The sequence below is a fragment of the Synchiropus splendidus genome, chromosome 4 (genome assembly GCF_027744825.2).
Source record: "Synchiropus splendidus isolate RoL2022-P1 chromosome 4, RoL_Sspl_1.0, whole genome shotgun sequence".
NCBI classification, from domain to species: Eukaryota; Metazoa; Chordata; class Actinopteri; order Syngnathiformes; family Callionymidae; genus Synchiropus; species Synchiropus splendidus.
Genome location: NC_071337.1, coordinates 101,634 through 126,008, shown reverse-complemented (window position 1 = coordinate 126,008; position 24,375 = coordinate 101,634). Strand labels below are relative to the sequence as shown.

Sequence of the window (24,375 nt, the reverse complement as noted above, 5' to 3'; positions counted from 1 at the left end):
GCTTCATGACTCAGTAGTGAAGGGTAGATGAGGCTTCATGTCACAGTAGTGAAGGGTAGATGAGGCTTCATGACCCAGTAGTGAAGGGGAGATGAGGCTTCATGACACAGTAGTGAAGGGTAGATGAGGCTTCATGACCCAGTAATGCAGGGGAGATGAGGCTTCATGACACAGTAGTGAAGGGTGGATGAGGCTTCATGACACAGTAATGAAGTGTAGATGAGGCTGCATGACCCAGTAATGCAGGGGAGATGAGGCTTCATGACACAGTAATGAAGGGGAGATGAGGCTTCATGACACAGTAATGAAGAGGAGATGAGGCTTCATGACACAGTAGTGAAGGGGAGATGAGGCTTCATGACCCAGTAGTGAAGGGCGGATGAGGCTTCATGTCACAGTAGTGAAGGGTAGATGAGGCTTCATGACACAGTAGTGAAGGGGAGATGAGGCTTCATGACACAGTAATGAAGGGGAGATGAGGCTTCATGACCCAGTAGTGAAGGGCAGATGAGGCTTCATGTCACAGTAGTGAAGGGTAGATGAGGCTTCATGACTCAGTAGTGAAGGGTAGATGAGGCTTCATGACTCAGTGTCCTGATTTTCTGAGGCCACCAGGTGACGCTGTTTGCTGTGTAATATTTGGACTTGACAAAGTAATTCAATTATTTCTAAACCAAGAGCGCCACCTAGAGGCCTCTGAACTTCCATTTCAAGCCTGCAATACTCGGTCATGATGGCACAACTGGGCGTCACTAACAACATGGCCAACATTTCATGTCTTGAGATTCGTCTCGACGTCGATACACGTGTTGTGGGGAAGCTCAGCATTTTAAAAAAATCGTGAGGGAAATTGATGCTGTTGATTTGTCACGATCAGTGTCTTGAGTGTTCCTGCCACAATAGTGACATCATCATCATCTTGTTAATCTCTTCAGAAGAGTCACAGAAATAACTCTGCGTTCATGTGACGAAGGAGACAACATGATTTGGAGCCCAAGGTCATGGGTTCAGTTTGCTGTTTTGCCAGCTCTAGACGTTGCTCTCTTCCTCCATTTGTTTACGAGGTTTTCATGCAGACACTCCACATGGCTGCGACGTCCTGATGGTCAGTGTGTTGGTGAAGCCGCTGCTGCCGGCATCATGAGGAAGGAGGCGATGGAAACCACCATGATCTCATCTCATCAGGAGCACATTGTCTGTCTTCTCCAACGGCCCCCAACATAGAGATGTTTATCTTCCTCCCCGAAGTCATCTCCGACAGATATTGTCTTTCGCATCACTCCTCACACATTAAGGCGTCAGGCGCTTGACGTGATCTTGGCCTTTTAAAAGCATGATTATATTGTGAGGCTCGACGCCGAAGCTCTGCGAGAGAGAGGAGGAGGAGTGCGGAGAGTAATAGCTGTCATTTCCCTGTCTAAAACAGGAGGGTATTACAAATGCCATGCACCCATCCGTGTATTTATCCCCGCTGATATGATAGCTCAGCCATGGGGACCAGAGTGCCGCTCCGTCATAATGGCTATCTCTGGCAAAGATATCATGAAATGAGGAGAGACAAGGGGCGCAGCGGCTGATTTAAGCACCCCGTCCCCCTCCTCTGGGCCTTTTGTTTAAAGAAAAGAAAAAAAGAGAAGGGGACAAAAGCCTGTGAGGAGTGGCGCACTGGATGATCTCACACGTGTCAGAGCATCTGAGTGCCAAGGAGAGGATGACAGACAATGAATCTTATCTGGGAGCGAGCTGCGGAACAGAGGGACCCGTCGCTGCCGCGCTGATCTTAATGTGCCGCGTGGCGTTTATCTGTTAAAACGCTTTCCCTCACATCCGGGCCTCTCAGGCTTGGTTAGGCTTCAGGAACTCTCTTCCATTCTCCTCCTGGGCTTTTGTTGGGGTGTTTACAGGATGTATCTGCTGCCACTCGAGTGTTAAATGATAAGTCATGGTTTACTCCACTGCTGTCTGTCTGTCTGTACCAGAGCCTGCTGATGGCCCTGTCTGGACCTCTCTCCTTGTCTGGACCTCTCTCCTTGTCAGGACCTCTCTCCTTGTCAGGACCTCTCTCCTTGTCAGGACCTCTCTCCCTGTCTGGACCTCTCTCCTTGTCTGGACCTCTCTCCTTGTCAGGACCTCTCTCCCTGTCTGGACCTCTCTCCTTGTCAGGACCTCTCTCCTTGTCTGGACCTCTCTCCTTGTCAGGACCTCTCTCCTTGTCAGGACCTCTCTCCCTGTCTGGACCTCTCTCCTTGTCTGGACCTCTCTCCTTGTCTGGACCTCTCTCCTTGTCAGGACCTCTCTCCCTGTCTGGACCTCTCTCCTTGTCTGGACCTCTCTCCTTGTCTGGACCTCTCTCCTTGTCAGGACCTCTCTCCTTGTCAGGACCTCTCTCCCTGTCTGGACCTCTCTCCCTGTCTGGACCTCTCTCCTGGTCTGGACCTCTCTCCTTGTCTGGACCTCTCTCCTTGTCAGGACCTCTCTCCCTGTCTGGACCTCTCTCCTTGTCTGGACCTCTCTCCCTGTCTGGACCTCTCTCCTTGTCTGGACCTCTCTCCTTGTCTGGACCTCTCTCCTGGTCTGGACCTCTCTCCTTGTCTGGACCTCTCTCCCTGTCTGGACCTCTCTCCTTGTCAGGACCTCTCTCCCTGTCTGGACCTCTCTCCTTGTCTGGACCTCTCTCCTTGTCAGGACCTCTCTCCTTGTCTGGACCTCTCTCCCTGTCTGGACCTCTCTCCTTGTCTGGACCTCTCTCCTTGTCTGGACCTCTCTCCTTGTCAGGACCTCTCTCCCTGTCTGGACCTCTCTCCTTGTCTGGACCTCTCTCCCTGTCTGGACCTCTCTCCTTGTCTGGACCTCTCTCCTTGTCTGGACCTCTCTCCTGGTCTGGACCTCTCTCCTGGTCTGGACCTCTCTCCTTGTCTGGACCTCTCTCCCTGTCTGGACCTCTCTCCTTGTCAGGACCTCTCTCCCTGTCTGGACCTCTCTCCTTGTCTGGACCTCTCTCCTTGTCAGGACCTCTCTCCTTGTCTGGACCTCTCTCCTTGTCTGGACCTCTCTCCTTGTCAGGACCTCTCATGGCCATAGCCCTTTCCCCAGCCTCTCCCCCTAAACCTAACCATCCATCTCCCCTTCTTCTAATTGAGACTTCATCTTGCAGAGTCCAACCAAATGTCCCCACCAAGTTATACGGTGGTCACAAAGTGGGATGAACACACACAGTGGTCGATTGTATTCACCACTCTTTTCCAACTCTCGCTTCCCGGTTCATTACAGAAATCTGAATGAGTAATTAAAGACACAATCCTCCAGACTGCAAATATTTTTATCAGGTCCAACCTTCACATTTGAATTGTCCAAGTGATAATGACGTGCAAAGCAACAACATGTAATGAACATTTTGAAAGCAATAAGTGAAGCATCCTGTGTCAGAAGTCGCTGACAACAACATGCTCCAGAGCCACATGGCTTTGACTGTGGAGTCAGTGTTGATCCTGTAGCTCTGGCACAACAGAGGAAACGGAGGCAGCGTTGTAGGAGGCGCTGGTCGCTGAGGCCCTGAGATATCTGGCCACTGGAGGACGGAGAGTTGCCACCATTCTTCTGTCTTCTTCCTGTCTCACTAGAGCTGAAAAGTCAGCCGAATGAAACCAGTGATGAGGTTCATTTCAGAGCTTGTTTTTAAAGCTGAGCAGGTGGTTTGAACAAGTGGAACTGGCAGCTTTGCTGTGCTGCAGCAGGAAAGCAAACCTATCTGCTGCTTTTCTATCATCTCACACATGCTGAGGAGAAAAACAATCCCTTCAAGTCTTGCTGTCGATCACGAGGCGACGCGTGGAGACGGCGCTGCCGCGCGTCATCTGACACGTGTCGTCGCCGTCGACGCGTAGATCACGGTGACACACAAAGCATGCGCTCACACATGGAAGTGAGAGGCTGTCGCGGTGCAACAGAGCCGTGTGCTTGGCCTGCGACGCCACTGAAGAGAGAGCAGCCCTCCTTGAATCCACCAATTGATTTGTCTTTTGGCTCCACACGTACACACACTCACAGGTTGCTTCAGGTCCTCGTTTCGACGTGGACACACACAAACACACAAGATGAGCCCCTTCTCTCCATCGGTCGTCCACCGCTGACAGATCATTCAGTACAAAGCCTCATATTGCGACATGCTGTAACCACAGCAACAGGAGGCATCTACTGCTCCTCTCTGACCTACCACACTCACTTCCCGACGAGTGGTTGAAGAAGAAAAGGATGACGTCACGGCAAAGGTGTTGGTGTTAATGTCGATCCATACTTCTGCTCCTCCCAGCTGTCCCGGGTGCCGGTGGAGGCGTGTGGTCAGTACAAGACGTGCAGCGAATGCCTGGGCTCAGGAGACCCCCACTGCGGCTGGTGTGTCCTTCACAACCTGTGAGTACTTTTCACTTTCACTCTCTGCCCGTCTTTGTTCGGGATTCTCGCTTCCTTCACAGGTTTCAAATGAGACTATTGGGCGTGTGGGTCTTGATTTGGTTCTGAGGAGCAGGCGGGGGCTTAGATTGCTCCCTTCGGGGTTATCCTGGTGCCAACGTGTCCTCTGGATAGATTACCGAAACCTTTTCCCTGCCCTGAAACCAGAGCCTGGTGAGAGCAGCTTTCCTTCTCGGCGCGGCACAGAAAACAGAGTTGAGCTCCTGAATGTCAGGAACTCGCAGAGCTTTAAAAGGTTTAAAGGATCAGACCGATGCTCGATGAGTTGCACGGTGGCAAAGATCTGCCAATAAATGATTCATATTTACCAACTCTTAACCATGAAATCAGATTGGTTCAATGAGTCACGACTGAATATCACTTGATGCCATTTTCAAGTGGTGACATTGACTCACTGACACGCTGACGTGGGGACGATTTGAGAAGAAACTAGCAGCTGCTGTGGTGTGTTCAGGGGGCTGCAAGCATGCAAACATGCCGCATTTTTATGCCTTTCATCTACTGTGGCAGTCTGGTAAAGCAACAAACGATTTGGACGCCCTTCGCAGGAGTCAATCTTCCCTCATTCCGTCAAATCTTGTCTCCGATTGATCAACGCGGCGTGACAAATTGAGCTTTTGAGACTCACCGATGTCGTCTGAAAGCTGCGGCCCTGTTGCCGCTAACGCAGCGCTGCCCTCCTCCCATGTTGTGCTCCGACACCTAATACATTGACTTTCATGTTAATCACCCGCACCACAGTTCCACAGTTGGAAAATAGGTGTGCGTGTTTCCAGAACCTGAGTTCCAGCACAGCACTGGAACGGCTGGTCAAAACTGTTCTGCGAGGAGGTTAACTGCATTGTATTTGACACAGTATCATGTGGCAGAAATCCACATTGTCACCTCAGTTTGGAGCACCATATTTACAGTACGCTGTATAGAGATTATTGTTGTAGATGCAACATTCATGTTCAAATTTCACTGGCGTCAGAAGATTCATTTCTCAGTGAGCAAACCGTAGCCAGTGGCCGATTCCACTCCACTCCCCCATCATACTGGTGGTATCAGTTAAAGACACAAAATGGGGGAGGAAATCAGTGATTCCAGGGAGGGTGCGTCTCCTTAAGCTTTTGATGGAGGTGCTGCACACACAAGAGCTGTTTTGGAATTGGGTAGAATTGGGCCCCAATACAGTGAAGTGCTGAGGAGAAGGGCACAGTCAAGGTGAGGTTCAGGAACAGCCTTGGAGCAGTAACCAGGCTGAGCAGTTCAGTTCAGGTCCCGTCTGCACCACGGCCCCGATCGGAAGAGCGCGAGATCATCTCCAGTTCTCCCTTCAAACACAAGCGTATTTCACTCCGCCATTCGGCCCAACTGAAGTGCCACTAGGTGTCCTGCTAGAGGATGGCTGTGGCCCCAAAAGATCATTCCCTTGTCCTCACAGAAAGGTCTGAACGTGAAAACACCTGGAGTTGACTTCACCAAATGGCTTGAATGACGTGATAAAGATGGAGGATCCGGAGATGTGATCTCAGAATCCAGAGTTGTGAGATGTTAGCTTGAGGCAGGCGGGTTGTGCACACAAGGTTTCTGTCTGATATCAGAGAGGCTGCTACTGCTGTGAACTCCCTGACTGTTGGAAACAAGCCACCGCAGAGGTCCGCAGACGCAAATAACATGAAGTCAATTACGGAAGAGCCGACTCCACCAGTGCACCAAGTCCCTCACTTGTCCTTCCACAGAGTTTGTTGTTGCTGGTCAACCTTGAAATCACCTCCCAGGAACACAGCGCGCTGCTCTCCTTCACTCTGCTGCCTCTCTGACAGCACTGCCTTTATTTACTCTATAGATTAGGGAGGGAAGGCAGCAGCGCAGGCAGGCGATCGATAGCACACGGAGGGGATCGTCAAGAGCAACAGGACTCAGGCGCGCGCGCACGTGTCGCCATCAACAAGCTTGAGTTGCGCGTCCGATGTGGATGAAGACGTCAGCCTCCTGCGTCTTGAGCAGAGTTCCTGGTGTGAAAATGAGCGCTGGGAGTGACAAATCTCTTGTTTGGTTGGAAATGAGACACGCGGCAACACATTTGACTTCTGATGCTGAAAATACGGTGCAATGAGTCGAACCTTTGAGTTACTGTTGCTGCGTTACGGTAACCTTGGTGGTGGGATTGATCACAGCTCAACACATTCCACTCACTGAATTTGGACATCAAGACTTCCGCAGAAGCTTTTCTCCCAAATCCCTTGTCTGGATCTAAGCAGCAATAAATGTGCGACTTGTTTGCTACTAGGAAACCCACTGTGTGAAGAGGAAAGATGGGTGTGCTGTTCTTTTCATCTGAGGAATCCGTCTTGGGTTGTGTAGTCGGAGTGGTTAGGATTCTGCGACTGTCCGATGATCAGAGGAGCGTGACTGGGAGTTCCTGGTGATGGGTAGATCAAGCATCGTGAGTTACAGGTTTGATGAAACAGTGTAGTGATTTTCAGAGGCCACTAGATGACGCTTGTGGTTTAGATGATGATGATGTCATGTTTTATTGATTGAAATGACCAAGTTCAAACCTTTCACACCAGACACTGCTTCATGAAGCCTCATCGACCCATCACTACCCTGAAATACCAAGGCCAAAGGAGCCGCCCCTGTGGCTTACGACCACAGCTCTGAAAGTGTTGGACGACGCGGTTGAAACCAAAGTCTAACTGGCCCACCAGCGACGCCAGAGACAACAGACGTATGCGTGACCCTGGGACAAAAGTCCACCTGACAGCTGCCAATATACGAGTGATTGTGTTGTAATGGCGATCTTTAAAGGCTAATACTACTCCAGACCAGCAGTAAACTTGCAGATCAAACAGACCAGACCTTTCCAACCGTGCTATTGAACTGTGTCGAAAACTTCCCTCCTAAACTGAGGTTTTCACTTCTGGTCCAGTTTCTGCCTTAGTTAGCTGCGACCGTTTTTTCGACTCTATGTGGCGCCTTCTGTAGTTTGGCATCGACATCAGGAAGTAGTGCAAGGCGCCTATGGAACAACAATATATCCATCCCCAATGGGCTGTTCCTTTGACCTGCGTAACCATCGGTCAAACTCCTGCATTCTGAACGCCTAAGGCAATGTTGTCATTGGGAGTGACTCAGCCTCACGCCAACCTAAGGTCACTGTCAGAGTCTGTCAGAGGGACGTGTGCAGACGCTTGGAGACACGGTTAGGCAGGACAGATGATGAGACAGAGCTGGACCAGGAATGTTGGAAGAGACCCAGTGCGCTTTGTGACTCGAGAGTGGTCAGGTTAGCTGGAGGGTTTTCTCTGGTCGCCCCTGAAGGGAAACAACTCCCATACCTTACAGTCACCATTTGAAAGGACGCTCCCGTCAGTCCACCACCCACGTCCTCCGACGATATTCCGTGACTGCCGTGGTCTGCTCTGACGAAAGGAGCAAAATATCTTGGGCAATATGCCAGTGCGGCAGAGGCCCCCTGGCGATGTGATGGAAACGTCGGCTGTCAGTGTTGTTAACTAGCTTGTCAGCGGGCTCGTCGGCCGTGACAGGCAGACAGATTGCAGACGTTATTTGGGATGGTATCATTGTCAGTATGGATGTAATGATATTTTGCGTGGCTACAGAGAACATCTCACGTTACTTTGATATCAGCTCTGTTGCTGTTCCCACGTGAATAATTGGTGAGACATCGCTCCGTCTTTGCTGCAGCTCTCACGGCGTTCAAGGAGTTGTCTTGTCTGCCGCTGTTTCCTCTTTGCATTGAAATAGTGTTTCTCTTTCATCTGGCACAACAGGCTTTTTCCTCACCTCTGCTTTTCTCTCTTGGCAGAGAAAAGCAGAGTTTGTTCCAGACGCCACTGTTTTCCCTCCTAAAGCAGAGCCTCTCCTGGTCGTCTGCTCCTTCAAACATTCATAAAGATTGATCTCTCGGGCGCTGGAGTGGAAAAAGAGCGAGTCCGAGCGCTCTTAGTTTATTACAGATCACCGTGGATCGATCCTCGGCATCCTCGGAGAAAAGCCTTAATGATCAAACAATTACGGCCGACTGCTGGGCTCGTGTCCGAGTGTGAATCCTGGTGATGGTGTTCAACACTTCCTCACCATCCTGTTTCCAGCCCTCCTCATTAAAGAACTCTCAGATGTTTGTCTCAGACACTTTTTACAAGCTCATTTGCAAAGCCCCTTGTGTTTTATCATGTTGGTCCGGAACCATAAACAATCATTGCATTTACAAAGATATCTGATGCAAAATCAGGCATTTTGGCTGCCAATGAAAAAAATGCCATTAATGCCATGTTCAGCTTCAGCTTCAGCAGCAGCCTCTCATTTAATCCTATTAACAGTAGCGCCAATCACACTCCAACTGAGAAGAGCTCTTTAAAAATGTAAGTTCATGTGAATGTGGAAAAAGATGAACTGGAAGTGATCGAAACTTCGTAATGCTGAATGAAACGTTGTGCTCCGACTTGCCTGGTCCCTGACTAAAGCCGCTGGTTTGATGGGCCCTTCACTTGCTTCCCCCCGTGATGGGCGCACCCATGGGAGACTGGCCGTCCCCGAGAGAGGGCGACTGCTCTCACCTGAGGGCACTTGAGGGAGCAGAACAAGAGCCAAAAGTGACAAGGGCATCAGGATGGAACGGAGGATGCCACCTCCAAGTTCCCTCTCAGCTGTCACTGTTAATGCCGAAGACACACACACTTCGGAGCCAGTCACCTTCTGCACCTCGATGCACACGCTGACTCACACTAGTATTAATATTAATGGGACCTTCTGTTGTCTCACAGCGGACTCAGTTGCCGCCATTGAAAGACAGTTAGTGGAGAGGAATGATGGTGAAACTATAGTATGATAAGCTCAAGTTTAATCCTCCTGAGGCCATGGGTTGCATTCATTTCTCTCCGCTGGCTTAATGGGGCCTGAGGGAAGACGAGAACTCTCCCCGCGACTTGGGGCTGGAGGCGGAGGACACCCAGGACAGGCCTGCTGTCCATCATCCTCCCTTTAAAAGCTGACGTTAATTGTCCCGTTTCTCAGATAAACCCTTGGAACCCATGAATATTTATCATCCATCAAACTATCGTGGTGGAGCTGATAGAACGGCGACTTCATGAAGTCTTCATGAAGCAAAAACACTTTCCCAATTACTGGTGTAATACACACAGGTGTGGGTGTGTGTTGCTGCGCCTCCTGTGACACAATGGTTTTATACAGCTGAGGACGGTGAGGCTTTGGCTGTGAGAGAATCTAATGGCTTTCATTTCCCAGCCTGCTTGACCTTCCCCATGCCTCACATTAGATATGCATTACACCTGAAGTCTGCCTCGGCCAGATGAATCTGCAGCTGCTCGTCTCCCCTGGGCTCTGTGCGCCAGCCAACTGCTCTCTGCTGCTTTACAATACAAAGGCACTCTGCAGGGAGGAGCCGCCGGAAGACAGCGTTCCGTGCAAACATTCCCAGTTGCTTTTACGAAAGAGACCCAAGCAGCTTTGTAACAAAGTGAGATAGACCAGTACAGGGGAGCTAAAGTGGCCGGAGGGTTGACGGAACGCCAGTGAGTGACGTCTTCACCATGACAACGCCCACAAAACTGTATCATACATATATCGTGTGCGAAGAACAGTGAGTTGAAGGTGTGTCTTCAGAACACTGGCGTCAGACGTGGGATTTTTCAAGTGAGAATGTGTGAGGGCAGATCATCCTCACCCCCCCTGACCTTGGTAAAGTGAACTTCTGTGTCCAGCACATGGCGGAGGGTGTGGATTGGATCAGGCACCCACCTTCCCATGGCTCACCTCACCTCAACCTCCGACCTCCTTTATGTGACACGTTGCCCACGGCGTCAGGATATGCTGCGGAAGGCGGGACACGTGCTTCAAAACCCAGTGTATCAACATGCGTCAGTATCTGACACAAAAGTCCACTTTCCCCATCCTCAACATATGATGTCATGAGTGTGAGGACGGTGTTGGGGAATTTTGTGTCACACTCTTCACCAGGTTAAGTTCAAAAAGTCTAAAAACTGATTGACAGGGAGAAAGTAGAGAGGACAGTGGGAGGAAAGTGGAGTGCCTGTGAGAAACCCCTGCAAGCACAAGATGACCACACCAGTTCCATCAGGATTCGGACCTACGACCTAGTGTGTCTGTCAGTGGCTGCGTTGGTGTTTTTTTGTTGGAGAAGTTCCTGCTGGCCTGTTTGTTGTTGCTTTGTGGGTTAGAACCTTTTGAGAAATATCTCATGACGTTCCTTCACAAAAGACAGTGAAGGAATGCGGAGGATTTCGTCGGCCACCTGGTCTGTCAGAGCACCGGCACCTGGGCTCATTACGACTGAATTACAAAGACCTGTTCCAGGAGGACCAGCTCCGCTTCCACTTATAGAGCGGCCATTGTTTTATTTCCTCCCGGCTTCTCTCTGGAGAGCCGGTTTCCATTACTGCCCACCGTAGCTCAGACACTGCCAGGGAGGAAATATGATGAATGTGTGCCGCTCCATCTGCCGGGGAGCGGCCCGACTTTTCCTTCGCAGGTGCAACAGGTGCGAGCTCGGCTTTCTCACGCACCTGCCTTATGGGGTCAGAAATCAAGTCCTTGCAGTGTGGTGGGTTCAGGCCGCGGCCTCTTTTCAAGGACCATCTTAGCAGGTCTTCAAATACCGTACACTGACCCTTCTTGAGCCTTGGGACCTCTGAAGAGTGTTCACTACTCACTCTGATGTTCTCTGCCTGCAGGTGCTCAAGGAAAGAGAAGTGTGAACGTTCAGGTGAACCGCGACGCTTCTCCGCTGACATCAGCCAGTGTGTTCACCTGAGTGTGCACCCCAGCAACATCTCTGTGTCACAGTTCAGTGTCACGGTAAGTTCCCAGCTTCTGCTTTTTTAATGCGCTGCAAAAAAAAAAATCCAGATTAAAGTGCTTTGGGAAACTCAAGACAAACGCGGCCCCTGGTGTTTGTGGGTGATATGGTGATTTGGAGTCCGAGTGTGCGATGCTCAGGTGCCGATGCTGACCCGTGGTGAGGGCCCAGGAGCAGGAGGCTGGCGTGCTGTGGCAACCCCTGATGGCCCGGTGCTGCAGCTGCTGCTTGTCCTCACTGAAGAGCCTTGGATCTGCTTCTGTTTGAATGAAATAATTGCGCAGGAACAAGTGTGACGCTGTTCCCAACAGTGGCACGGCTCTGCTTCTGGAGAGGCGATTTTCCGTCTGGGAGTTTGATGTTCCGGCTCACTTGTGATAATGAAAACGATGTGTGTGTGTTGTTGTATGGGCATCATAGTGTCAAGTATGAAAAGTCCAGGAGAAAGTGCCCCGTGATGCCATGAAAGTTTTGGGCCTCAGCTGGCCCTGGGATTGCGCAATGTAAGGTGCTCTCCAAAACCATGACAGCACTGTGACACACTGTCTTCATTCAAAGGTCAGTCAGGGTCACACGCACAGTGCGGTGGTGCGTGCCGAATGGCCTTCAATCCTCCAGATTAGCCACGTCACATTTAACAGAATTTGCCTTCAGATTCAAATATAGATTTCTGCCATACACTCGGTCGTGTGATGGACTGTGAGCAAGCATAGTTCATGCTTTGGCTTAAACAAGGAGCAAAATTCACCTTCAAGTGTGGCGGTTCACGAGCAGCTTCTGGCTGCTCCCGAGCGGAACACGATCGTCAGACGACTGAAGACGAAATCCCTGAAACCTGCGCAGCTGTCCAAGCTCTTTCCAACAAACATGATGAAGACAGGCTTCGCTGGTGTTGAGTTTATGTCTTCAATAACCTTTGAAAGATTGCTGCTTTACAAGGCAGTCTATTAAATAGTTATCATAAAAACTGACTTTTAAAACATGCTGTAATCTTTGTGTGTATATATGAAAATAATGAGTGAAAGTGACGCGTCCTTCTCTCAGGATTATGAGCGGAGTCGCAGAGAACCTGATAACCTCATGAATACCTGGTCTCTGGACTGCAGCTAGAAGATCCATGAGAGCCTGGACAAGTCTGGCACCTCTTATGTTTCTCCTTGCAATGGAAACAGTTGATCCAGCTGGTTTCATGGTATCAGCATGCATTATGGGTAAATATGGTTGTCTGGTTAACTTACGGTGGGGTCACTGCGACAAGGTTGCAGGTTAGCTTCCAGCTAGAGCAACTCTACTACTACTTCGAGTATGTGTGCTCTTGCTTGCCTGGCTGCTCTGGTTTCCTCCCACAGTCCGAAAGGCTGATGGAGTGCTCTAAACTGTCCACAAGAGGAAGAGTGTGTGTGTGAAAGAGACTCGAGTTGAAACCGAAACAAGATCCCGCAGAGTCCAAGACCCAGACCTTATCGGGCTTGGTGGGCCAGATAAGACCCCAGGGCCTTGAGTTTGACACCTGTGCTGCAAGATAACCAGACGGGCCCTTGGGCACAGTCCTTGGCGCTACATACTGATCCGCTCTGGATAAAAGCAGCTCCTCATGACATGGAATGTAATGCAGTTTCTAGAGTCCAGAAATCCTTGCTCCCAGCTGGGCCCCCTGGAGAGGAGGGGGATATTCAGAAACACAGTGATCGGTTGCTCCCATTTCTTTTGGATTTCTGGGCAACCTTCTGGAAAAACACTGGTTTCCAGCTTAAATCAAGGTCAAGTAAAACAGGAAGCAAAAAGTAGCTTCAGAAATGTGACTGTAAACACATCAGGCTTCAATTTCCCTGTCTATTGTTTTTCCCTTAATAGCTTTCGACCTGTCTGTGAGTACGTGAAATTGCTAGCTAAGGGCGTAGCGTTTGGCAGTGAGAGGGCGCCGATGCCATTCCATCTTGTGCTGTCACACACTGTTTAACCTTTTCCCCAGCCAGCCGGTTTCACCCAAAGGCGATGCCTCATGTCTGGTATCCAGCTGATTGTGGGCCAAGAGGGTTCTGCCAGACAGACGGGGGCTCATCCTTGACCTTTGTGCTATTAAACATTTGTTTGAGAAGCACTCCTCCAGCGCTTCAGAGTGACAGTGAGCTCCTGGAATAAATCCTCACAAATGTTTGTGGAGGAGCCATCTTTGCATCAGGATAATGTGGTTGTGTCTCGGTTTGTCTCGTCTGTAAAAGCAAGCGCAGACCTCCGCCAAGCAGCTCATTTCCACCCACACTACGTTTATTTTGTCCATTTAGTTCCGTACTAGTACTTGGTCTCCGTATTCTCTGATCGCAGTCTGGACTATAACACTGGTTTCCAGCCTTCAAAGCGACATTGCCCGCCCACAAGTTGCTTTAAAAAGATAGGCCAGTTCAAGTTAGTGGAGATTCAGCGCAGCGGATCAGAGAGGAAGCGTCACCTCGGTGAGCTAAACGTTAGCCTGTCGCCCTCCCATCCAGTCACACTTTGTTGTACGGGTTGCGTTTGGTGTGAACCCAGCTACGTCTCCTTAACTGAGTGCTCTGAACACACTCTGGCGGCGCAATCATCATCGGCTTTGCTGCCGTCAGTAGTCGCTCTAAGTTCCTGCACCCAGCTCAAGCCTCTTTAGCATCGACATCACAGAATCCAAGTCAACCTTACTTTGACTTGGGCCAGGTTGAACGGTTGGCGTGCTGCCCGTGGCCCTCGGACCGCACTTGACTAAGGCCTGTGCCCTGAGCGAGAGAGAAAAACGTGGTTCGACTGTGTTCTCACCGCCTGTGTGCGCTCATTAAAGAGCAATTTAAAAACAGTGGCGGTCAGCCCTTCTCTGCTGCTGAGGCAGCGTCCTGCGCCACGTCAGCGGGACAGCTCCTCAAGTCAGAGCCTGCACCTGCCTTTACTATCAGCCTGTATATTTGGCCGGTGACCCCTGCTTCTTTGACCCTCTTCACTCAACTATAATCAAGGACAGCAAGTTTGTGTCTGTCCCTCGTGTCCTCGGAGGTGCTGAGGCGGCGCTTTAGGGTCCAAAGATGGAGAACGCATCTGTCCTCCTCTCTCCGCGCTCGCCTTCAGCCGACACCACGCTTGTGACTCCGCCGACATCAATATTCCTCTCACGCTCCCTCTTTGTTCGCAGCAGTCGATACTCCAAGCAGCAGGCCAGGAACCTGCAAACTTCACTGAGGATTCCAAACATTTGATCGGGACACTGGTGTGATATCGCCGCCAGCCTCTCTCAGCCGTGTCCTCATCATCACACCCTGTGGAGGACTGTGGCCTCTAACCTCTCCTCTCTGTTGATGATGTGTCTGTAACCTCGTCCTTTCACACGTTCAAGCGCTTCCTCTCTGTGTCCCTGCAGCTGGTGTTGGAAGCCCACAACGTTCCGGAACTTTCAGCTGGAGTCAACTGCACCTTCGAGGATGTGGCTGAGATAAATGGCTTGGTGGAGGGAAACCGGATCACGTGTTCGTCGCCGGCTGAGAAGGAGATGCCACGCATCATAGTGGACAAAGGTGAGCACGCGAGTCTGAGCTGAGCTCACAGAGGCAGCAGCCCCACTCAAGAGGCCCAGACTGAGGACTCCCTCACCAGAGAAGTGAAACGGAAACTGAAAGTGAAAAGATATTGCTGCAGTTGAAGTGCTGTTGAGTTGTTGGCGCCCCCTTGAGGAAGGCCCTCCTCCAAGGAGTCCTCTGTTTATGGCTGCTCTGTCGTGTAGGATGGAAAGAGAACTGTCCAGAGAAATAAAGTAAAAAACAATGACATTTGATCATTTATTATTAGGACCAGTGGTAGTATTGATCAATGAATTTGGATTCCTAATTGGATCATTCTTTTGTGATGACACACACAAGGCAGTGGGAGTGGACAAAAGAAGACATCCATCAAAGAAACAGAGATGCTCATTCACGTGTGCATCAAAGATTCCAAAATAGTGAGCAATAAATCCAAGAAAACCAATATCTCTCGACTCTGTGAAGCAGTTGGATCCACAGGTTTGGTACCAACCACATCCGCGGGCTGGCCTGAATGTGAGCACGATCCATGTCTCCAAGTGCTCCGTGGTGCTCATGGGTCTGGGGGCCGAGTGAGGAGCCATGGCAGCCCTGCGCCCCCCTTCCCGCCACTCTGGGGAGGAGCATGAGTCACCGTGTGCATGACCACTGTCGAGCGAGGATACAGTTGGAGAGGTGTTGAAAAGGAGCAGCGAGATGTGCTGTTGAATTAAACATGAATCCATTCATCAAGATTAAGAGCAGACCAAAGGACACACCACGTTGTCCTTCTCACCACTTTCCTTCCTCTTGTCCACAAGTTTGACAAAGAGTGGTGTGAAGCTTCAGCTGAGCTGCTGTCTCCGCCGAGCGCCTGTGGCGCCACCTAATGCTGTCAAACAGAGACGTCGTGGACCCAAACTGACGAGTTCAACCTGCTCCTCTGCTCTGTCTTTGAATCGGACTTGTGAGAAATGTCTCTGTTCTCCAGGCGACCACCAGGTGGTGCAGCTGTATCTCAAGTCCAAGGAGACCGGATTGGCATTCGCCAAAACCAGCTTCGTTTTCTACAACTGCAGCGTGCACAAGTCGTGAGTGGATGGAAGCAAGTGAGTGGTCCAGAGGCGTGCGCTTTGTCTGACCACCTCCCCATCTGCTGCCTCAGGTGCCTGTCATGCGTGAGCAGCCCCTACCAGTGCCACTGGTGCAAGTACCGACACGACTGCACCCACGATCCTCGGACCTGTTCCTTCCAGGAGGGCCGAGTCAAGATGCCGGAGGTGAGTCAGACGTCTTTAAGCTAACGCCAGTTTTGCTCCAAAACGTGGCAGGAGTGGAAGCTCATCTGCTTCTTCGTCCCACAGCTGATGGATTTGTGCTCATACATGCGCGGGCAAAGCCTCGTGCGGTTCAATATGATAAAACACAAGGCCTGTGGGCCACATTTGACCCACTTTAGAAGAATCTGTGGCCCTTGACTTGCTCTTTTCTCTCAGAGGGTCTCATCAGAGCCGTAAGGCACCGCAACTGTTGAAGACTCGTGTTCAATAATGAAAATACATCGTGTTCTAAGGTCGAGCTAGACACAAACCTACCTGTATGTATTCATGTATTAAAAGTATGTTTCACTTACTCAGATGATTAACGCAATAGAAAATGTATTGCTTTATTAGTACATATTGTGGTTGCCATAAAAAAAACAGCCGTTGTTTACAGAGCATTTGCTTCTCGTAGGAGCTGGAGACAAACTCCTCTGTCACTGGCGACTTGACTGCTGAACTGAAGTCGGACATGTGTTGAAGAACCACATGCCCGAGCTGAAGACCGCCGGACAGTGGTTTTTCTCCTTCTCGATAGCATGCGTTGTCTCTCACTAGCGTTTGCTTATTGACACCAGTCCAGAGAAATTCGCTCGTTCATTTAGAATCAACCCTGATGGAGTTTCAGTAATTCATTCTCAAATCAGCATTATGACTGATCAGCTCTGAAAGCACTTCAACGTAATGTTTCTAACTGGTTTCATGACTTGTAAAGTGAATACCTTGAATGCTCCTATAAGACCCGACCCTCGAAGGCAAATAAAGAGCTGCAGACCGAGCACCTTGTTTTTGGATTCAGTGGAATCACAATCCTCCACTCCAGCAAAGATACCTGTGAGAAGGTGGCTCTTTTGGAGCGCCTGCTCTTCCCCCTGTGGCAGGAGCTCACAGAGATGTAGCCGACTGTGACTCGAAAACCACTGAGGCAGTGCGGACCTCCGGCAGGCAGCTGCTGTCACATGACTATATAGAAACACAGCAACAGCTTCCATGATTCAAGAATTGGGTTGGTGCCCCTCAGCTCAGTCAAACTCCGGCAGTAGCTCAGCATTTGAGGATTTAGCTGTTAAAAGTGGGTTCTGTCTAACTCTGTAAAACTAGGACAAATGACCAATAAGATCAACTGTAACTTTTTTGTTTTACTGAGTCAGTGTTGTGCTGGCTGTCCTTTTTTCACTACATCTCAACATAGCACTGCGGCTACGTGGCCGCGGCATGGAGACAAAGAGCTGAATCCCACAGAATGGTTTTTCTTGACCAACACCACCAACAGGCTTGGAGCTGTACCATCATCCGGTCAAGACTGGACTGGCATTTGTGACTTTCATGGCTGGAGTTTCTCAGGGTTTTCAATCTAGTGGTCTTGATTGAGAGTGGAGGTATGGAGCATGAGATTGAATGGCAGCTTCTTCCGTTGAGAGACCTGTCAGTGCATGTGCTTTTCCAATGGAGGAGTTTGAAGAAGGCTCACCCCAAACCCTGGAGCAGATCTGACGGCAGCGAAAGTGTCAGCCTGACAGTCAGCATCTCCTCAGCAGAAGCCGACTGACCTGAGCTCCTCGGACCTGACACGGCCACGGGGGTGAGGGAACTGAAGGTGGCAGACGTGGGAGCCCCTTCCAGCCTGGGCCTGTCGCTGCCTCACGTAGCCCTGAAAAGCCCCTCGATACCATTTGGAGCAGTAGCGTGAGGGACTGGGTGCGACCTCTGCGCTGTGCATATATTGGACTCCGAGGGCCGCAGGGCGTCAGAGGCTTAGCGCTCTGCTAATCCCAGCCTGAGGTGAGCGGAGACGATGAAGACACGCGTCCACGTCTGGACTGGCAGACGCTCAGATGCTCCCCTCTGATGAGCAGTCGGCTCTCAATCGTATTATTCCTGCCGCGTTCGCCGGCAGCCAAACCACCTGGACAGACAATATTATTTCCCTTTTTACTGCATTCCCATTATCCTTTTCAACCTTTTGCTCAGTCAGGAATAAACTCCAGTCATCTCTGCTTCCAATTAATTCTGGCCCTGCTGGTCAATATTGAAGCAGGATAATAAAGTGCGGCGAGTGCTCTGCTATTGTGCAGCCGTAAATAAAGGAGGAGGGATTATGTATTAGCACATTAATGACATCCTTTTTCAGCCGCTGTTTAAGGGAAAAGCAGGTGTTTTCAGGCTTAATGATTTTGAATTTGCTTTTAATTAACCTCTGAAATCCGAGGTCGCGGCGCTCCGCCGGCTCTGCGTTTTGTCTCAGTCATTGAAACATGAAGCCCAACATCTTGTGGCGTCATCTGCTGGGTTAGCACGCGGCTACTGTTACGATGCCCATAATCCCTTCAAGCTATGCCGACCATCAACCAACTGGTTGAGCTCATTGTTAGCATGCATGAGTGGAAGCTTGCGAGTCCTGGGCTCAGACAACAGAGAGAACAGATCTCAGGCTTTCTGACCAAAGCCAACAAGCGGCACATGCTCACTGCTGTGCAGTGACGCCACCACCTGCGGCGGAGGCGATGGGACGAAGGCAAGGCCGTGGTTTGGCGTCAGGAAATCCAGCGGTTGGCGGTGAGCCAGCTGCTCTTGAAGCTGTCGCACCTTAGCAAGAAAGTTTGTTTGGCATTTTACACTTGAAGTTTGCTTTAGACATGCTATATGAGAAACTCACTGACATATACTTTCACTTGAATGCTCGGGAAAACTGACTTTAGTTTTCCACCGTCAACTGTAGCTGGTATGAGGTCAACGTACAAAGTGAACGAGTTGGTTATGATACTTTTACTTTGAAATAAATCTGCCAGTAGAATAAGGTATGTCTCCCTCCTCTTTCCCTCTCGTGAATTTATGACTGAAAATAAGACAAATATACTCTGTATTACTTGGATTTTGTATACGGAATGTAGCGCACTTAACATACTCAAGTATACTTCATAAAATGAACTTCAAGTATACTGCTTTTCAGGGCCACAAGCTCGCGTCCGAAGCAGGGGTTGATCTTTTGGACAACTGGATTCATGTCATGGTTGGAGGTTGTCGATACCATTTTGCTTCATTTGGTGGTTCAGAGACTTGAAATTGAGCTTTGTAGCTCAAATTTCCAACCAATGGAACAATAGCTGATATAAAAAAATGCAGTGCATTATTTCTTAATGTGGATGCAGTGGATGGATTAGATGTTGAAATGAGTTCAGAAGTCCAACCTGCACAGATCCATGCCGCTGGATTGTCGGGATATTAATCCACCAGTCGATCACTCAATGAATGGTTTCAGTCATTTCCCACTGGCAGACACTCTCGTGAAGGGAGTTCTTTTGCCGTCAGACGACACCATCGTGATGTCATCAGGTTTGAGTCGCCCCCCCGACCTTAGACAGGCCTGTCCCAGCTGGCGAGGGCCAGCGAGAGAGAGACGGGAACATTTCACAGCACATGCAGACTGAGTCACCTCTTGGAATGTGGCCCCCTCTATAGAACTGCAGGAGTGGGGTCCTGGACTTCATCTCCCAGTGACAGGGAGGAAGTCACCAGATGAGGTGAGACTCCACTGAACCTTGCACTGCTGCCTTTCCTCTTTTCTATTTCACATCTCTGTATTTCTTTGTTTTAGTCAAGTGAAGACAATTTCATTGAAAAGTGTGAACGCCTTTTTTATTCTGATAGTTGCTGCTTGTGGCCTGTGTTTTGTCGTGAGTCTCATCAATTCGAGAGAAGACAGGTTATGATGAACTGCTGCATGATGTTGTGTGTGCTAACACCATGGAGGGAGTCTTCACTCCTGTAATTACCGTCTTTCCTGCGCTGCCATCCGCGTCCTGCCTTCAGTCTCTGCCAGTGGCTTTCATTTTCGATCCGCACACTTCACACCTCCCACCAGTCTCTAATGATCCGATCCAAGTCAGGAAGCGCGGGAGAAAGAGGACGCCAGATAAGAGCAGGCGAGGGGTCAGTGAGCCCAGCACCAGCAGGAGCTGAGGACTTCAGACGTCGGAGGTAGAATAATGCATTTAAATGAGGGAGGAAAACAATGAGTCAGCACAAAGGAGGGGGGGGGTAATTAGATTTTTTTAAAAACCAACTGGATGAGTCACACTCGGCGCTGGAGTCACCCCTCTATCTGGCAGCGGAGTGCGAAATGCTCATGAATAACCATCAAAGTCAAATGGCTTGTTTTACGGAACCTAAGTAGATGAGTCATTTTCTGAAATGTTTATGATGATTTGTCTATTTTGGGCGGGAAAGCATGTGAATAACACTTTCTCTCGTGCTCAAGACAAACCCCAAAAGCTTCTCATCACATCTGTGGAGTCCGGTCTGACTCCTGCCTTCAAAGCCGAGCTGCTGAGTTTGTGACATATGATGTTAAGAGAGAGAAAAAAACTGCTACCCATAATAAATGTCCCCATAATAGAAGTGGTCAAAGGGTTCCTGGAGGTCAGCTGTATGTGTCCCACACAGGGTTACACTCTGTGGTCTCAAATGCTGATTAAAGTCGAGTCCAGATGATCCAGACTTTTACTAACAGCATTAAGACCCATTCATGCTCAACGTTCCACATGGATGGACTCCACATGTTTCCGCAAAGCTCACGGATACGGGCCAAACGGAGCAGTGCCAGTGGAGACCATGGGGGGCAGTGTTGCTCCCCGATAGTGAGACAGGAAGAAGACAGAAGAATGGTGGCAACTCTCCGTCCTCCAGTGGCCAGATATCTCAGGGCCTCAGCGACCAGCGCCTCCTACAACGCTGCCTCCGTTTCCTCTGTTGTGCCAGAGCTACAGGATCAACACTGACTCCACAGTCAAAGCTTTGGAGCTCTGACTCTGGGCTGCTCCCCCTGCTGGATATATATGGGGGAACAGCAACGCGAGGAAGCATGTGACCAGTGAGGGGAACATCGGTTGAAAAGGACGTAAAGAAAGCAATGGCCCTTAACCATGAATGTCAGCATCAGTGATGAGTCAAAGGGAGGTTGTTGGTTTGAAGATCTGAACGGCATGACATGCTGCGACTAGGAATCTTTTCTCTCCTCAAATAAATCCAAGATATGAGCTTTGAGTTCTGTCAGCAGGCGTGCAAGTGGGCACATGAGGAGCGCGTACGTCCCTGCCAACATCAGCAGCATCAGGAGCCAGCTGGGATTTACACTCGTGTTTGTCCAAATAACTGTGAGACAACTTTGCTTCGGGACCCGGCCAACAAGCACGGACCCGCGTGAGCGCCTGTTTACATGCAGATTACCTGCGGTGTTCACGCGCATCACCCTGGCTGGCTGCGGTATAAACCTGCAGGTGTGTCGCGTGGGAAATGGAACCGTCTAATTTGTGTTTGTAGTGTTGAAAAAGCAGTTCAAACATGAACGCGACACGTCAAGTTCAACAGCTGCCAGAATTCACTCGTGTGAAAGTACACTTCATTCTGTGTGACTTCAGTTAGGTTTCATGAGGGAAAATGGAGAATGTTGGAGACACGCTTTAGGTCGCCAAACATTGGGAGGACTGCGTGCAATGTTGTGATTGTGCATCCAGAAAGACCCACAAATGTCAGCGGAGGCGTCTCACCGGCCACATTAGCTGGTCGCTCAGTCGGCCTGTTTAGCTCATCCACTCCGCCATTCCGCGATGCTGGAGCCTCTCCTGTCATGATGCGCGTTTCAAACGTTCAGCTCCGCAGCATAGTCATATTAACATCCGCTGGCTCTGCAGTCGACTGTGTGGCTTGTGACCAGCTGGTGGCAGAGATCACATGATGAAGGTTGTGGAGGAAAATACTTGCAAAAGCTATTAGAAATACGACGGTTGTTCATCCCTGAGGGAGACACTTCTCACAAGCGCCCCCTTTGGGTCGGTCTCATTTGCCGAGCCCAGTAGGTGGCGCCATGTGAGGATTCGGTTAGAACAGTTGGCCAAAGGTGACACAGCGGAGAGTGCCATCTAGTGGACTGGGAAAATGACGGCAAGTGAGGCGGCCATCTTGATGGCGGATAGTAAGGAGGTCCGTCCGAGGTGGGACTCGCTGGAGAGCCTCTGACTCGTGAGTGGTGTCACCTGTGGCAACAGCTGGGCCTGTCAGGTGAAGGGAAGTGGTGTGTTCACTGTGAGTGTGATGTCAGGTGCGTGTTCACGCGTCGGGGCTGTGTGTGTGTGATTTATCTGTAATGGCTCGGTGAAGAGCCGCAGCCAGCCCCCCTCCCTCCCGCCCCCCGCCCTCTAACCAAATCAAGTGGCTTTTAATGAACTTCAAACGAGTGTTATCAGCCCGTCCGACGTGCACTTTCTTTCACTCCCCCGAGCTCCGCTCCAACTTATCTAGTCCTCTCCGCTCTTCCTCTGTGACACGCTCAACTTGCTCCTGTCAAATGTGCTTAGCTCGCCCTCCCTCCTCTTTTACCCATTTTCAATCATTTGCTTCTTTATTCTGGTCCAGCTCCACATTGAACCAGCACGGCGTTTCTTCCTCCACCTCTCTCTTCACTCCTTTCATCCGTCAACCTGCTGCCGTGGCTTTCCCTCCCTCCGCCTCAGTGTCTTTATTGTCAAATGCTTTTATGAACCTGCATTTGCAAGTAAACGACATTTCCTTGTGAGTGGCTTGTCTTCTCCCTGAAGGGAAATGAAACGACCGTCTTATCTCCAGCATGTGACGCCGTAACGACAGTGTGACTCCCAACATTGTTCCACACAGCAGTGTTGGACCAGCCGCCAAAGGTGGATGAGAAATATGATGCCTTCACTAATGTACGGACTTGTGTCGCCTTTTCTAGGGAGGTTGAAACACACACACACACATCATTCATTTTGTGTAAATTATCATCTTAAATCACCCCATAATTCATGTATTATATTGCACTCACACTACACTTGGAATCACATGCAGGAGCCCGTTTTTTTCTGAACTCATTCTCTATTTTTGACAAAAACAATATCTTTTCTGTCGTCTGTATCTTTTCTGTTTTTGCTCGCCTTAACTCATAAACTTAACATAAGCTTCTCGTGTAATTTAATTTAACTTTGACTCCCTATTTTCTATTGGTTGTCTTGGATTGCGAGTCTATTTTGGGGTGACTCTGAGAAGGCAGGTCTTCTCTGGAGGCACCTTGTAATCCGATAAGACAAAGTGCAGGCGATGTGAGTGACCAAAGTGTCCGTCCCTGCCTCAGGAGTGCCCCCAGCTGCTGCCCACAGAGAAGATCCTGGTGCCAGTCAACGTGGTGAAGCCCATCACCCTGAGAGCCAAGAACCTTCCTCAGCCACAGTCTGGACAGAGAGGCTACGAGTGTCTGCTGACCATCCAGGGCAACGAGCACCGAGTGCCCGCGCTGCGCTTCAACAGCTCCTCAGTCCAGTGCCAGAACACGTCGGTGAGTTCCACTCTGTCGCCGTGACATTGGAGCAGAAAACTGAAAACACTTTCCTGTGACTGAGGTTGAAACCTGCCAACACTGGTGTCTCAACTTTCTCTCCTGTCCCTGCTCCATGTCCTCTTCTCTGGTGGCCATGGTGACAGTACTTCTACGATGGGATGGAGATGAGCAGTCTTCCAGTGGAGCTGACCGTCATCTGGAACGGAGACTTCAGCATTGACAACCCTGCACATAACAAAGGTGAGTGTGTTGAGCCCCAGTCCCTCCAGGAGTTCATAGACGTCACGTCCGAATCGCGACCCTTGGTGGCAACATTTATGGTCATGTGACCAAAGGGGACTCCAGTGATTGGTGGGAAAGTCGTGGCTGTGGTCGGCTGGAATTGTTCATAGTCGCGAGCGCGTCGTCGGCATCTCCTGGAGGGACTGACCAATGACACGTGCTTCGCCCTGCTGAGACACAGTCAGCTGAAGCCTTCGTCGTCATGACTCTCTTTTGGGGTTCGCTTCTGTCACGCTCATGTTTCACCGCTGTCAGAAGCATGTTGGTTGTTGGTTGTTGACATGTTGGTGATATTTCAGTGGAGTGACTCTCATCCCTTCTGGCCTCTCTCCCTCCAACAGTCCACCTCTACAAGTGCGACGCCCAGCGAGGGAGCTGCGGCTTGTGTCTGAAGGCCGACCCGCTCTTTGGCTGTGTTTGGTGCAAAGGAGAGAACCGCTGCACCCTCAAGCAGCACTGCAGCCACCAGGAGAGTCAGTGGCTGGAACACAACGGCATCAACAGCAAGTGCACTCATCCCCGGATCACGCAGGTGTGACCTCGTGGCCGCCCTTCAGTCTCACCTAATTCACCTGGCTCCGAACCAAACACAGC

The 24,375-nt window shown here is 50.2% G+C and overlaps 1 protein-coding gene across 3 annotated transcripts in view; it reads left to right on the top strand.

Annotated features, from left to right (window-relative positions):
• plxna4 (plexin A4) overlaps window positions 1–24,375 on the top strand; it is a 162,667-nt gene that overhangs the window by 99,888 nt on the left and 38,404 nt on the right. For 2 of the 3 annotated variants that reach the window (XM_053864191.1, XM_053864190.1), the window contains exons 5-12: window positions 4,310–4,410; window positions 11,193–11,316; window positions 14,697–14,850; window positions 15,824–15,923; window positions 15,998–16,112; window positions 23,296–23,496; window positions 23,643–23,739; window positions 24,123–24,313. In XM_053864191.1, coding sequence (XP_053720166.1) covers window positions 4,310–4,410; window positions 11,193–11,316; window positions 14,697–14,850; window positions 15,824–15,923; window positions 15,998–16,112; window positions 23,296–23,496; window positions 23,643–23,739; window positions 24,123–24,313 — 1,083 coding nt within the window. Of the gene's footprint in view, window positions 1–4,309; window positions 4,411–11,192; window positions 11,317–14,696; window positions 14,851–15,823; window positions 15,924–15,997; window positions 16,113–16,566; window positions 23,263–23,295; window positions 23,497–23,642; window positions 23,740–24,122; window positions 24,314–24,375 lie in introns of those variants that run through there. The other variant, XM_053864192.1, reaches the window with a different exon arrangement.